The sequence below is a fragment of the Mytilus edulis genome, chromosome 3, assembly GCF_963676685.1.
Source record: "Mytilus edulis chromosome 3, xbMytEdul2.2, whole genome shotgun sequence".
In the NCBI taxonomy this organism is placed as follows: Eukaryota; Metazoa; Mollusca; class Bivalvia; order Mytilida; family Mytilidae; genus Mytilus; species Mytilus edulis.
Window position 1 is genome coordinate 65,040,609 of NC_092346.1, and position 15,834 is coordinate 65,056,442.

At 31.7% G+C, this 15,834-nt stretch overlaps 1 protein-coding gene across 1 annotated transcript; it reads left to right on the plus strand.

Annotated features, from left to right (window-relative positions):
• Nucleotides 1–609: 609 nt before the first annotated feature.
• On the plus strand, nucleotides 610–9,942 carry LOC139517123 (LHFPL tetraspan subfamily member 6 protein-like). The gene is made up of 3 exons (XM_071307830.1): nucleotides 610–2,042; nucleotides 7,120–7,218; nucleotides 9,515–9,942. The coding sequence occupies exons 1-3, from the start codon at nucleotides 1,661–1,663 to the stop codon at nucleotides 9,643–9,645; spliced, it is 612 nt and encodes a 203-aa protein (XP_071163931.1). The 5' UTR covers nucleotides 610–1,660; the 3' UTR covers nucleotides 9,646–9,942.
• Nucleotides 9,943–15,834: the final 5,892 nt, after the last annotated feature.

Consider the following 15,834-nt stretch of genomic DNA (forward strand, 5'->3'; position numbering starts at 1 on the left):
CATGATACTTCCATACATATAGCCTGAATATATATGGCATATTGGCACAAATGAAGAATTAGATGTAATAAGTCTATATGATATAGTTAGAAGTTCATAGAATATCAACTATGTTAAATGAGGGTACATTAATCAAGTATATGAGGAAATACATGTCAATTGGTATTCTCAATAAAATATTCGACTGAAAAACAAAAGATGTTCCTGGAGATACTCCTGAATATAAGGATGACAATTTGTTTTCGTATGCAAACACCTAAATTTATAAGGTGATCATCCTTCTTGTAGTTAGTTCTTGATGTCATGTTTATATTTTTTAACATACAAATTATAATCGATCATGATCTGAAAAAATGATTATAAGTCAACCGTGAAATTTTCAAGAGGGAATTAATATTGCCTCCACCGACACTGACTCTGACTGCGTTAATGTGAACTAGCTATAACAAAAATATAAATATATACAATAGTATTAGATTATTCAATCTTATTGTATTAGAAAGGCTATATGTACAAATTTTGCTATTGGCTTATCCCTTCTAAATACAGGTGTACTATTTTATGTTTAAAAGAAAATACTACTTTGAATTGAACAGAATAATACCAATGAAGCCTGTGTTCACTTATGTATGCTTGACACTGAAAAGAAAGGATAAAAATGAAGCATTCATTAGGACACTGTTCAATTATGTGTGTATAAATAAGGAAACTACTACCTTTACGCATAGAACTACCTGGTTCTTTGAATTAATATTTTGATCATAAAGATTTCCTTGTCCGCGTTTAACATATGCAAAATGCACCTGTCATTTTGTTTCAAATTTGTAATTAATATTCTAATGAGGTTGCTTTTGATCTGGCATATTTAAAACGATATCTATTTGGTGTCTTATATATATGTAGAAATACATATCTATATATAACTTCAATCGAACAGTTTTTCCAGTAATGAAATAATTAAAATATATGAATGTGAAAACCGTGAAAAATAAAGTGGACGAAGCCATCATATGATGAATCATTTAGATCGATACACTTGAATCCTGCATGCATCTCTGAAAGATTTACAAATGCGCGTCTGGCTTTCAGATTAAATTCTTGTTCATAGTGATTCCTAGCATGTGTATTGGACTAGATAAAGATTGAGATAAATAATGTAAATGTTCTACCAGTTTCTAATAAACAAAGATTAGACGTTTCTCGGGTATACATAAATGTAAACGGAGTAGATTTATTGAACACTAAAAACGTGATCTCCGATCTTTATTAAAAATATCCAAATAGAAATTTACAACTTTATATATATGTTATCACCACTTGTGTCAAAAATATGAATGAATGAATGTGAACAGAAGATCGTTCAATCTTCACTGACAATTATTATTTAATTTACGGTTGGATTGATGTAGTATATACAATTTGACATGTAAATAACACCGTTTTTACCCACTGACACGGTTTTGGTCTTGTCAATAACGGGATATTAAAGAATTGGATAACGAGCCTAAATTTAGTGTGGATTTCTGTATTGTTAACTATGTGACATTTAAACACTTACAAAGGATTTCAAGCTATTAATGAATCTAACTTAAGGATGTACATTAACAAATAGTATTTGCGTTTACTATTTTTCTCGTGTGAAAAATTAAATTAACTTGAAATGGGTAGTTTGAACAGTTGTGGTGCTTTCTGGGCGTTTACATCATTTTTAGCCGCACTTAGTGCTGCAGTGGGATTTTATTTACCATATTGGTTGCAGGGATCTTTACAAGGAACAACTGTTTATTTCGGTGTTTTTAGACGATGTAATTACCCACATATTGCCTCTGGTAGTCTGACGCCTGTTATTGTTAACGAATGTGGTAGATATGCCACTTTTGACGATATTCCGAGCTTATCATGGAAAATAGCCACCATAACAATTGGAGTTGGGTGCGGAATAGCCTTGTTGGTATCGTTTGTTGCCATTTTGGCTGTATGTATTGATGGTGTAATGTCCCCAACGGTTGCAAGATCAGCTGGAATTTTTCAATTTTGTGCAGGTAAATAAAAAAATGCAAACAGTATTAAAGCCTGCAATTATGAATTTCAGAGAACTAAAACGACGTTTTAGGTTACTTATAATACATTTTTTTTTATATCAATTAACGTTGCTGCAACAACGAATTGGGCGAACATATTTCTTATCCTCTTGTTTTTTTCATGTTTTATATTTATTTTTGTAGGTTACGTATTGAAAATTTACTATGATTTGACCTAAAATAATCTTCGTTAACATTTTCTTGCAAAAATCAATATTGTCACAAACATCTGAGGTCTGTTGTGAGTCATAAAATGTCATTATTTCTCTATTTTGGAGAGACAGTCGATAAGGACATAAAATTGTAACATTTAGCATCATTATAACATAAATTACGTTAATAACTAAATGAATTTAATGCAGCGATCAACGGATGTTGAGGTTATGGAGCGGCTCCTTTGTGATGAATTACTGGAAAGATCTACACACGATAGAAGGTCGATACTTGTGGGGGTTCCACCGTGGATATATGTTTTGAAATAGTAAAGCAAGGGTAGCCGTTATAAGATATTTGATAGGCGGATTATACAGCCTCTTTTGAGGGTCTGCTCGTGCAGATCCTAAACTTTTGGTATGTGTTAGCACGAATAATAGACAGTAATCCTTAAATGTGACAAGGCTATCTATTTTGACCGTCTTCGTAATAGGTGGACAATCAGCTAAATGAAATTTGGACAGGGACGGAAATACTATTCCACATGTCAATGTTCAGTTACCGTGAGTGGGAATTTCATGGGAAAGATACAACCAGACAAATAAAACCGAATAAAAGACTGCATATAAATAAAACGTTTGATGACCGTGAGGCTGTACTATAGGTATTTTCATCCTTGTCCTTTGGAGGATAGTAACCTTATTGCCGAATCATACAAAAGCTCATTATTTTCATATTTTATATTGTATTACATATTGCCTCGAGTGGCATTAATTTTCATCTTTTCCTCTCATAATAACCTATACACAAAAAATGTCAAAAAGAATTTGTCTTTTTACGGGAATATAAAAGATGAATACGGCATAACTTGAGTACTATTGAATTGTACCCTTCAAAATATTATTTTTTCTTTTCATGAAAATATATAACACAACGTGTCACTAAATTTTTTTCACTAAATATCCTTTTAAACTTTGAAGTTGGTTATTTCATAAACGAATGCTCGGTTTAACTAATTTAAGCAGCATTATTCAATTTATGACCCATTAAACTTTCACGCAGCAATTTTTACTTTAAAAGTAGTAATAAAATATTTTTATTATATCATAAATTTTTGTACACAAAAAAGCGACAAAAAAGTATTTTAAGCATGGGTGGAAAATTAATAGAAATACAAATGAGATTTAAAAAATGGCTTGGCTTCAATGCATAATGTTTGTTCTGATTATACAAAAATAGCTAAGTAAGAATACCACGATGAAAAAAATAATATCACACAATTATCAGCGGGAAAAAAACTTGTTTTCATTCTAACATGGAAATCCAAGAAAACTTCAACACGTACAGTTCAAAAGCATCATACGAATTGAAAAAAAAACTGTCATTGTCCTGACTTGATACAGACTTTTCCCATTTATCGTGGTTCTATAAAAAAAATTATCATCTATAATACAGGTAATCAATTCAATAATTTTGCAACGATTGTCCATGCAATTTATCCTAACTTATAATTTACTGCAGATTTTTTTTTAATATAGATTAACCCTTTTAAGTTGGTACCTACTACACAAATCTCGTTTTAAATCCGAAGTTGGTTACACAAGCAAGACATTACTAGTAGATTGACAGTCTGACAGTGTCTTGTACATCTCGGTTCATGTAAAAGGGGGTTGCTGATTTGACGAATCTCTCACTTTTTTGTAATTTGTAAGAGTTCCTTAACTAATTATAATGTAACTTAAATTATAACTATTTAAAATTTTGATAATCTCTCTTTTCTCTGTGGCTATCCATGGTTCTAATGTCTTATCAAACAAAATTAGAATATACAAACAAATGTATAAAATATTGAAACGACGTGAGTGTACCACCCAGGCTGAATCATTCCGGAACTGTTAAATTCCAACTAGTTAAACAGAATCGGAAACCTTTTCAAGTTTTGATATATGTTTTGTGCATATGGTTTTCTATATGTGGCGTCTTTTTGATAGATGGTCACGAATGCATATAAGATCTAAGACATGGGTAATGGTAAAGAAAAAAATACCATCGCGTGATAAAAGTTTTCACAACTTCAAAATTAAAGATCAAAATCTTTATATTTTGCATTTGAACAATACGCTTCACTTTTTATTTGTTAATCAGCCTGGCATTTCTCATGCAGACCAACATGCTTTTTATATCACTAGTTCAGATACTTTACATATTCCTGTTGAACTGAAGTAATTTAAGGTCATTTAATCAAAACAGAAGTCTAGTCAAAAGAAACTTAAGTATTCTAAAGGATGATTTATTTCTTCCTTTAAACGGAACATGACATTTGATATGGAGATCGTCTCATTTGAGTTTGCCCTAACTTAATCTTGAATGTTTCATCTTATCTAAAATATGTCCTCTTCTATAATACAAAAGGTTTGAAATGTATACAAAATATTTAACTGAATACATAGTATACTTATCCACTTGATTATATCATAATTCATATATCAGTTCATCTAAATATTTGGGTTTAAATATAAATAGCTCAAAGCCAAGGCATGTACAGTTTCATTTTAGAAAGACTGTACTATTATTCTAATTATGATATTGTCTGCCAATGTAGCAGTATTTTTTAGCGGATTGAAATATTGCATATGATAGAGTTTGAATGAGTAAAGTCATATTTTATTTGGTATATAGATAGTTCCAGCCAGCCACGAAGCTCTCTTATAGATGCACACATTCTCCACTTTTTCAGTAAGAAAGGTAAAACATCCCACGAGTTTTAAAATATAGTACAATGATAATGTGGCTACCAAGTATAGAAATACGTTTTTTATATACAACTTAAGAAAAAACACCATATAAACTTGCACAGCTACAATAGGCTAATTGTGCTTGTGTATCACAGTAAAACTTAGCCATTTCACTTTAGATCTATCATGAAAATTTTGGCGACCTTCCATGACAAACTCTTTGACAGAAAAAAAAATCCCAATTGATTACCGGTATAGGAAACTGTTAATGGATTCTTTAATAGAATAACCTACGACAGAGACATCAAATAATGTGGATTCATTATTTTCGTGGTTACCAATTTCGTGGATTGAGCCGGAATAGCTTGCTTTTCGTGGATTGAGCCGGAATAGCTTGCTTTTTGTGGATATTTGATTTTGTGGATTTGCCAAAGTCTGCATACAATTATAACACTATAGAAATGTGCAATTCGTTTAACATTTAAATTCGTGATTACCAGTACCCATGAAATTCACGAAAATTGGTATCCAACGAAGAGTAATGAATCCACAGATATTTGATTTATTTACCACAACTACCATTTTCATTGTTCAGCTACCTGCAGTAGTTGTAGTACAGTAATAAATAAAAGTTAATCGGCACATTGTTGAGTTAAACCATAGACCAAATTTGTAATGTTTTCAAATATAGCCCAAATAATTTTCAACTGATTGTAAACTTTTATATCTTGACTATCTCAGTGACAAGGAACAAGATTTTTAAACAATAACATGGACATATTAATTTACCAGATATACTACTGATATAGAAAACAGTGTCAAATCTAGTATTCCATCTATATATGATTGTTATGGAAGACAAAAGTTATCAGATTTTCTGTCATAACGTAAAGATCCGTAAACCCTCAAATAAAAAAATATTGTCTATTTATTAAAAAAGGAAACACGCTTGTTATTGTACTGAAGAGAAGTCAAAACATTTCATATATTCATGTACATGTATATATTCATATGAAGTTAAAATGTCAATGTAAACGTGAAAACATGTTAAGGTGTTGCTCAGTTTAAAAAAAAACCAAACTGAGTTTTCCAAGTGACAATCATTTCATTATTTGCTCATTCATGCTTATTCCTTTTAATGGTTTATTTTTTGTCAAATTATTTTGTTTTTACATTGAAGAAAATCATACTGATGTTATATTGACGCACCCAACCTATATGATATTATAGTATTTATATATCTCCTTGTAGCATTTTGGATAGTTTATACAAAAGGAACAATGTAAGTTTATGAGACACATGTTTGAAGTCCCATAAAAGAAACTGTACATCATCCCTGTCCGTATTACTTCGCGCCTTTTTTTTTTATTCATCATTTTGTCTTTCGTCGTTTTTCTTTTTGAAATATCGATCATATTTCTTCTGTATTTTTTAGCGATATTTTGGTTACTTCGATTAAAGAACTAAGATAAACGTCCAATTTATAATAACAAATTGGTTGGTTTAATGTCAACAAGTAGTTATTTTGTTTCAATTCCGAACTCCATTGAGATCTTTCAGCGGCCGGGTTAGATTACATGAAAATGTAACAACGGAGGTCCATGATTCATAGATTCTAAAGCTATTTATTGTTATCTAAATATTAAGACAGGTTTGTTGGTATTTTAATGTCTATTTACAATATAATTACATGTGTACCTACGAGGTCAAATTGTACCAAATACATATAAGAAAGGAAAATTGACAGACAAGCCCTTTAAACGACTAACACCGAAATCAATAAGTTTTTGTTGTTGAAAGCAAATTTTACGAGATTTATATCGGAGGACTTTTCTGTAAGAAAATATAAGGTGACATTTTCTTTTATTTGCACCTGTTAGGTTGATGTTATTAATTTTTTCAAATTATTTATTTAAATATTTTTTAATTGTATTATCCTTTAATCTGTGTCGTTTAAATTTTCAGTTATTTGTAAAGGGTATTTAAAGTGTCAACGTGGCCTTTTTCTGTGACCTAATACAATATTTCCTTTTATAACAAAGAACTTTCACTCAAAAAAGATCTACACGATCCTTAACTGCTGTACTTTATTTATTATAGCGGTCTCTTAGGCTAAGTAGATCTATTCAAATGTCTATAATCTTTTTCAGGACTTCTGATTGGAGGTGGCGTTGCACTGTATCCCAATGGTTGGGACAGTCCAGAAGTAAACCAAGCCTGTGGCAACCGTTCGGATGCATATGTCATGGGTAAATATTGACACTTAAATCCAATGACAACAAACCAGAATGTGTCTTCATTGTCATATAAATAAAGGTCGTTAAATAGTTTTTAGCACATCTGCCCCTTAAAGTTTTTTTTATCACATTTGGCAAGCATTTCGAAAGCTATATGAGCTAGGTTTCTTCTTTTAAACTGAGTTTTACTGTGCGTACTTCTGTGTGTTTCTTTGTACTACATTGGCTAGAGGTGTAGCGGGAGGTCACAAAACATGTTTAACCCCGTCGCATTTTTGCGCATGTCCCAAGACGGGAGCTTCTGGCCTTTCGTTTAATCTTGTATGTTTTTTAATTTTATAATAGTTTATTTGTATGTTTTGGATATTATTTAGGGGCCATCTGAGGAACACCTCCGGGTGCGGTATTCGCTCGCTGCGTTGAAGACCCATTGGTGGCCATCGACTTGTGTCTGCTCTTTGGTCGGGTTGTTGTCTCTTTAACATATTCCCCATTTCCATTCTCAGCTTTATTAAAGGATATGGCAAAAATATCAACTTGGCGAGATTAATATTTTGACTGTTATCTTTAATACTATAGTTAAGATGTAAATGTAAAATGCAAAAATGATCAGCTCATTACGATATACTAGTGTCCACAGTAAAAATCTCAGGAAAATCCAACTTCTTGTTTTATTGCCCCTGCACTATCATTTTTAACAATTTTTGCAGATTTTTATAGTTATTGTAAACACTATAGGAGCTATGTTGAACATTTTATTAAAAACATCAAGCATAACGAGTTTGTGTATAATAGAAAGGATCTCATTAGCAGACTCTTCATTTTTTTAACCAGATGAGTGATACAGGCACATTTGTTGCCTGTTGGTTTTTCCGGTACTGAAACATAACATATTGCTAGGTTTGTTCTCATACTGCTAATAGACATGTGGTGTAATAGTAGTCTCAGGTCTGTTGTATATTTTCCAATTTTTGATGACTATGCATAAAAGAGTTATTAGAATAGATAAACGTAAAATATTTGGCAATCATGTGAAATAATAAAAGAGTACTGACCATCTGAATAAAATTCAGATCTATCTAATGATTCGCTTTCACGTAAATGTGATTGGTTTAACGAATCCACATTTCTTCATATCTTTACATGTATGCATAGTTTGACGGTTATTAGAATTTTCGATTAATTTTGTTGTGAATTTGAACATGATGAAAGAACTAGTTGACCTGCATTCTTAGATTAAAATAGAACTGAGAATGGAAATGGGGAATGTGTCGAGACAACAACCCGACCAAAGAACAGATAACAGCCGAATGCCACCAATTGGTCTTCAATGCAGCGAGAAATTCCCGCACCCGGAGGCGTGCTTCACCTGGCCCCGAAACAAAAATGCTATACTAGTTTAAGTACTGTAGTGATGTGTCGTTGTTCTCCTCTTATATTTATGCGTTTCCCTCAGTTTTAGTTTGTTACCCCGATTTTGTTTTTTGTCCATGGATTTATGAGTTTGAACAGCGGTATACTACTGTTGCCTTTATTTAGTGATAACAAAGGCCAAAGGTTCTAGACATGAGATAGGCGCAAAAATGCGGCGGGATAAAACATGTTTTGTTGAGATTTCAATCCTCCCCTATACCTCTAGCCAATGTAGAAAAAACAAACACACAACAATACGCACAGTAAAACTCGGTTCAAAAGAAGTATATATGTATAGCGTTTAGAAATTTGATTTTTTTTCCAATAAAGTTGAGCTTGTTTTAAATTCTTACACAATTTTATAAAAATTAGCGGTTTCCTTTTCAATAGCAGATTCCCTCTTATTTTGTATCGCTTAACAGTTTACATAAATTTTTAAGGGTCAACGTCCAATCAGAAAATTGAATGATCTTCAGAGATTAAGTTATTTTTTTTTTTATGTAAGACCTAATAATTTTTCATGTTTACTGATGTATAATATGCCTACCAGCTAGGTTACATATTAAAGAAGGAAACTATAAATCATAGAGATTATTAAGTTTCCAGCTACATTCATCTTCAATTAAAATGATACGCCAAAAAGATCATCTCGTGTCTGATGAGTTTCCTAACTAACCTACAGATTCTGTTTATGATAATAATAATAAAAAGATCAACGTACTTTAAGATTAAGTGTTTTGATACAGTAATCTAAATGATAAGTTTTAAACGTATATGACTTTGCATTACCGACACTAACGAGTTAAAAGTTGCTGAATCCATTTTTACACAGATTCTTACAGTGCTGAACACATTGAATTAGAAGTTGACATACAATATATTTCATTCATTTCAGGTGATTGCAAGTTTTACTGGTCATTTTATTTAACAGCAGCAGGTGCTGGAATAACAATACTGTGGTCACTCATTTCATGTCATGCTTCTCATAAAAAACGTAGTGGACCAGTGCCTTATACAGATATTTGATATGTATCTCAATGTATTCGTTGCATGAACATGACATAATAAGACAAGCTGAAGTTTGGAGGATGGATTTTATATACATGAACCTGTAACGACCGACCGTATGTAAAATCGCAAAAGCGAAAGGTGCAAGCTGATGTCAAAAACATTTTTCACTATCCATATTGCAATTTTATCAAACGGAAGATCAAGCTTCAATATTAGCTTCGTTTATGGGTGCAATATTTAAGTGTATATTTTCTAAATCAGTGACAGTATTAATATATGATTAGCAATTATATCTGCTATTATTACTAGCAATTTTAAGATACTATTTCATTACACGCCTTTTCTCTGAACACACAACTGATGATTGCCCGGGATATGTATACTGGATAATTTATTATGCACAGACTCGGATGTCTTTCTTATATCATCCCCTAATTAGAAAAAAAATTTAATAACAGTTGAGAAACTAAAGTAGGTCGATGCCATTGCTGGTGGAAGTAAGTCATCCCAAAATAATCACTAGCCATACAGTCAGCACTTTTTTGTCGGCATAAAAAAAACTGTTTACAGAACTTTGAATTTTTCAAACTACATATGATTTTCTACCCCCAGAATAGATTACCTTGAGTAGCGGTATTTGACAAAACCTTTCGGACTTGTGGGTCCTCTAATGATCTTCAACTTCGTATTTTATTCAATCGTTTTATTTTTTTTCATTCGAGCGCCAGTGATGCGTCTTCTGTGGACGAAACGAGCGTCTAGCGAACACAGTTTTGAATCTTGGCCGTTACCTGCATGAAAAGAAAAATAATTCCTGAGTTATCTCCCTTAGTATGTAAATATATCCAAATGTAGTTATTTCATATTACACTTGAACAACATCAAATCATTGCATTATTAAATTTTTTAGATGCAACATAAGTTTACCGATGGAGGTCAAATATCATCAACCCATTCAGAAAAGAAAATTTAAAATCTAACAAAAACCGAACTCCGATAATTCAAAACAGAAAGTCTCAAATAAAATGGCAAAATCAAAAGCTCAAACACATCAAACGAATTGACAACAACTGTCATATTCCTTAATTAGTACTGGCATTTTCTTACACAGAAATTGATAGATTAAACCTGGTTTTACAGCTAGTCAAACTTCTCACTTGTATGACCGTCGCATAAAATTCCATTACATTGACAACGTTCACGTGAACAAAATACACAGACACTATTTATTAAAGTAAAAACTTTAAAAATTGGGATACAGCAGTCAACACCGTGACATAATCTTAATCACTATAACAAACAAATATGTAACAAAACAAAAAAAAAGAAGGCATAAGGACAAAGCACATAAGCATAAATGAAATACAAGAAAACAAATATTTTCAATAACACAATAACGGGATGTTTAAGTACAGAGCCACGACATATGTAAAAAAGAAACCCCAAAAGAAATATAGACAAAGAATGTTAGCAAAAATAAAAGACAAGAATACAAAAATATACCATAACACAATAGCACAATGAACAAAATAAACAGACACTATTTATTACAGTAAAATTTCAAAAATTGGGGTACAGTCAACACCGTGCCATAATCTTAATCACCATAACAAACAAATATGTAACAAAAAAAAAAGGCATATGGTCAAAGCACATTAGCATAAATGTAATACAAGAACACAAATATTTTCAAGAACACAATAACGGGATGTTTAAGTACAGAGCCACGACATATGTAACAAATAAACCCCAAAAGACATATAGACAATGAACGTTAGCAAAAATGAAAGACAAGAATACAAAAATTTACCATAACACAATGACGGGATGTATAAGTACATAAAATCAAGGTTAAAATAAAACCTGACGCAATCGCATGAAAATGAGCGAAACTGGATGTGCCGACAAGGTAAGCGTCTCATACTATGTATGCATAACCTACCATACAAATCAACACTCTGTCAAAATGCCACTGTATGGAAAAGCTTTTATAAAATACAAAACGGTAAAACACAATAGCCACTTTTTCAGTAAATTATACAAACACGTCACTTCACAGAAAATATTCGTGTAATAAAAAAAATAAAAAAGCGACTAGTGAAATGTAAAAAAACAAAAATACAGAGCTCTACTGAAATTTCAAAACGTAAAGTCCCTTAGCAATTGCAAATTCAAAAGCTCAAACATCAAACGAAATGAAAATAACTGCCATATTCCTAACTTACGAACAATTTCAGATTCATTACACAAACCAAATCTATGCATATTTTGCCATAGTTTCACCACTAATTAAGCAGGAAGATGTTGTTCAGTGGTTGTTGTTTGTTGATGTGGTTCATAAGAGTTTCTCGTTTCTCTTTTTTTTTAAATATAGATAAGACAGATGACTTTACAGTAGTCTTTTTTTCGGGCCCTTAATAGTTTGTTGTTTTGGTGTGAGCTAAGGCTCCGCGTTGAAGGTCGTACTTTGACCTATAATGGCTTACTTCTTACGAATTGTGTCTTAAATGGAGAGTTGTCTCATTGGCACTCATCTTCTTATATCTATGAACACCCCAAGGTGTATCCACAACAGAACACAATTTATATGCGATGATAAATAATATGACAGACTGTTAAATATATTGTCACTTAGTTTGAAAAAATAAACAAATTTCCCCCTGATCAGATAACATATTAACATCACTTATGTTTCGTTATTTAACTTGATAATCAAACTACGCACACCTTTTTTTAACGACCATTATGATTAACATATATCTATTTCTCAACATTATGATTCCATATTCTTGACTACCTGTTCCGATGGGAAAAAGAGCTATCCCGCATGTAAAACTATATATTGTAAACAAACTCCTGTGTCTGTACTAAGAGTATAGAATTTGATATGAATTTAAATATTTTTAAAACAATACCAATTGATCCATAGGGGTTTATCTGAAATATTAGTATTTTATTATTTCTGACAATATAAAAAATGGAAATGTTTGCATATTTTTTAGAGACCACTAATGTTTTAACAGAATTTTTATTAATCAAATTGGAACATGTCTAAAAAAGAACACATAACTGATAAGTCAAATAATAGCTCTATAGGAAGAATCATAAATCCACGAAGAAAAGACAAATCAAGATTAAAACAGAAACGCTATATGATGGAATCGCACGATCTCAATAATGCGACAACAGTTTATCATTGATATTGTCATATTTATTGATTGACTTTCTACAACACTTTTAATTGTTCGAAATATTCAAGATGTTCTACCCCAGGAAAAAGATTACATTAACTCGTCAATCGATTAGTAAGAGACAAATCAAGGTAGCACACACAAACTGAGGGAATCACATAACTTCCTACAAAGGATCAAGACCGGGTGACAAGGTAATCGTCTGAAAAAAGATTGAACCCTGAGGAAAATTCAAAACGGAAAGTCCATATTCAAATGGCGTTTACAAAAGCTCAAACACATTAAACAAATGGATAACAACTGTCCTATTCCTGAACTATGTAGAAAATGGTGGATTTATACCTGGTTCTATAGGTAACCGAACCTCTCACATGTATGACAGTCGCATACAAGTCCATTATATTGACAACGAAGTGTGAACAAAACAAACAGATATAATAGGTAAAAATGTAAAAATAGGGGTACAGATGTCAACATTGTGTTATAATCTTACTGCTTTACATCTATATATCTTAGTGATGATGACCATAAACTTATGTTTTGTCGATATCAGTCGTTATACTCTCTCGAAACTCTGTTGGAACATTTCTGTGTAATAAGCATACCTCTGTTTATGAAGTTCATAAAGTTTGAACATCACGGCTATCAACGGGGAGTTTTGTAATATATGTTACAAATCATTTCAGTATCGCACCATTGACTATTGAGCTGACGATACTCTCAGCGGTTTACATCTTACCAGCAGTGGTGTCAACCAAATCTTAATAAATGAAAATAACACATTACAAATTGTGTGCGTCCGAAGCACTTTTTGGAGTTATCTTCATCAAGAATCGCCACTTCATCCCAGGCCATCTTTACGTGAGAGAGTTGTGAACCATTGCCTCTTAATAATTTTTTGATTTATTGACAGGGAATTTTAGAAATGTATATTATGAGTTAATTTTCTTTCGACTTTTTTTTGGTAACTGCCGTGCTTCCGAAACGTTTGTCTGAATACAACTTCATCAGGAACTCTAAGACCTAATAATTTGGAAGTGAGGAATGTAGAAATACGTAGGCACATTAGGAGCTGTATGAACAATTAGAGAAATTGAAAGTATATCCAAATTTATATATTCATCTTACTATAAAATTGGCTGTTGTCAATACGAAAGCAGAAATCGTCATGTTTTTTGAATGACCCTAGTTTGAAATCTATCAATCCATGCTAAAAAATGATCCCGATATAAATTGCACCTGCTATTTGTCATGTTATCCTTAATTTCATGCTCAATTAGACATATGAGGAGATGCAAGCATTCATCATAAACATTAGAGAAAGAATAGAGAAAAAGGGTCTGACATGAATTGCAGATCCCCGAGACTCTTATAATAACGAAGTTGTAGTTGTCAAAATATTTACATATTGCAGTATTTACTTCATTTTCTTTCATTCTAAAACCATAAATCAAATCAGAGGAATACTATTTAGAAAAGTAATAATCAAAAACATACATTAAAACGGCTGACATATATGAACACCACTTATCTATCAACAATATCAAAAGCTACAGCTCTGTGGGTAGTATCTTAAACTAATATTGAAGTTGTTCAAATCAGCTAATTTGAAAATCAGAAGATGCATAATTGCCAATGAGACAACTTTCCACAAGTAACTGTTATGACGTAGAAGTTAAATTCATCTTACTTTTAAGTATGTAGAAAGTAAAATGACAAAATTACGGAACTCCGAGGAAAATTCAAAAAGGAAATCCTTATTAAATGGAAAAATCAAAAGCTCAAACACATCAAACGAATGAAATATCAGATGTAATGTATTGTTGACTGAGCTTTTTCACTTGTAATTTGAATGGAGTTAAAACTTTTAAGAATATTCATGGAGATATTTATCTTCCTCTTAGTTTTATAATATAGAACTTGAGGTACATTTCTTTTTGCATTTATACAAATTTTATTAAAAGAATAGGAGATGTTGTCGCGGGAACCTAGTCTGAATAATAAAGGCAGCAGTAGTATACCGCTGTTCAAAACTCATAAATCCATGGACAAAAAACAAAATCGGGGTAACAAACTAAAACCGAGGGAAACGCATTAAATATAAGAGAACAACGACATAACACTAAAATGTAACACACATAGACAAAATCCCACGAGAATATCAAATATAACATATATATATAACATTGAATTTGTAGTTTCATGTCTAGTTGTCGAATAAAGTATAACTAAAATATTAATATTTCCAGTTATAAATGCACATTGACTTCAAGTATAACATAAATGGAGGTTAATACATTAATCATATACATACTAGTATAATATTTAATTATTTGGCAAACACCTAGTTTCATCAATGCAGTTATTTTAGAATAATTTTTTCAAATGCGATGAGGAAGAAGATACAAAGGGTGTTATAACAATCATTAATAAAAAATAGTCAATACCCTGGATAAAACCGACGATAATACCAAAACACTGAAATAACAAAAATACCGAACTCCAAACAAAGTCCATAAGGGAATATCCTTTTTGAATGTGTTTGTAGATAGAAGTTTATTGTGTTTTGTTAAATTGTTCCTTTTAAAATTGTTACACGATGATGACTGCTGTACCCATATTTTGACTATTTTATTTATTATGTCTGTTTAGTACACTCATCATTGTAAATATAACGGAATTTGATAAGACTGTCATCGAAGTGAGAGGCTTAGCGCTTTAAAACCAGGTTTAATCCACCATTTTCTACATTTGAAAATGCCTGTACCAAGTCAGGAATATGACAGTTTTTGTCCATTCGTTTTTGATGTGTTTTGTCATTTGAATTTGTCATGAGATTATGGACTTTATTGGATTTCCTCTGAGTTCAGTATTTTTGTGATTTTACTTTTTATCAAATGGAAAATTCAAAAGCTCAAAGACATCAAACAAATGGAAAACAACTATCACATTCCTGACTTGGTACGTGTATCTTCTTATGTAGAAAATAGTGGATTAAACCTAGATAAATCTC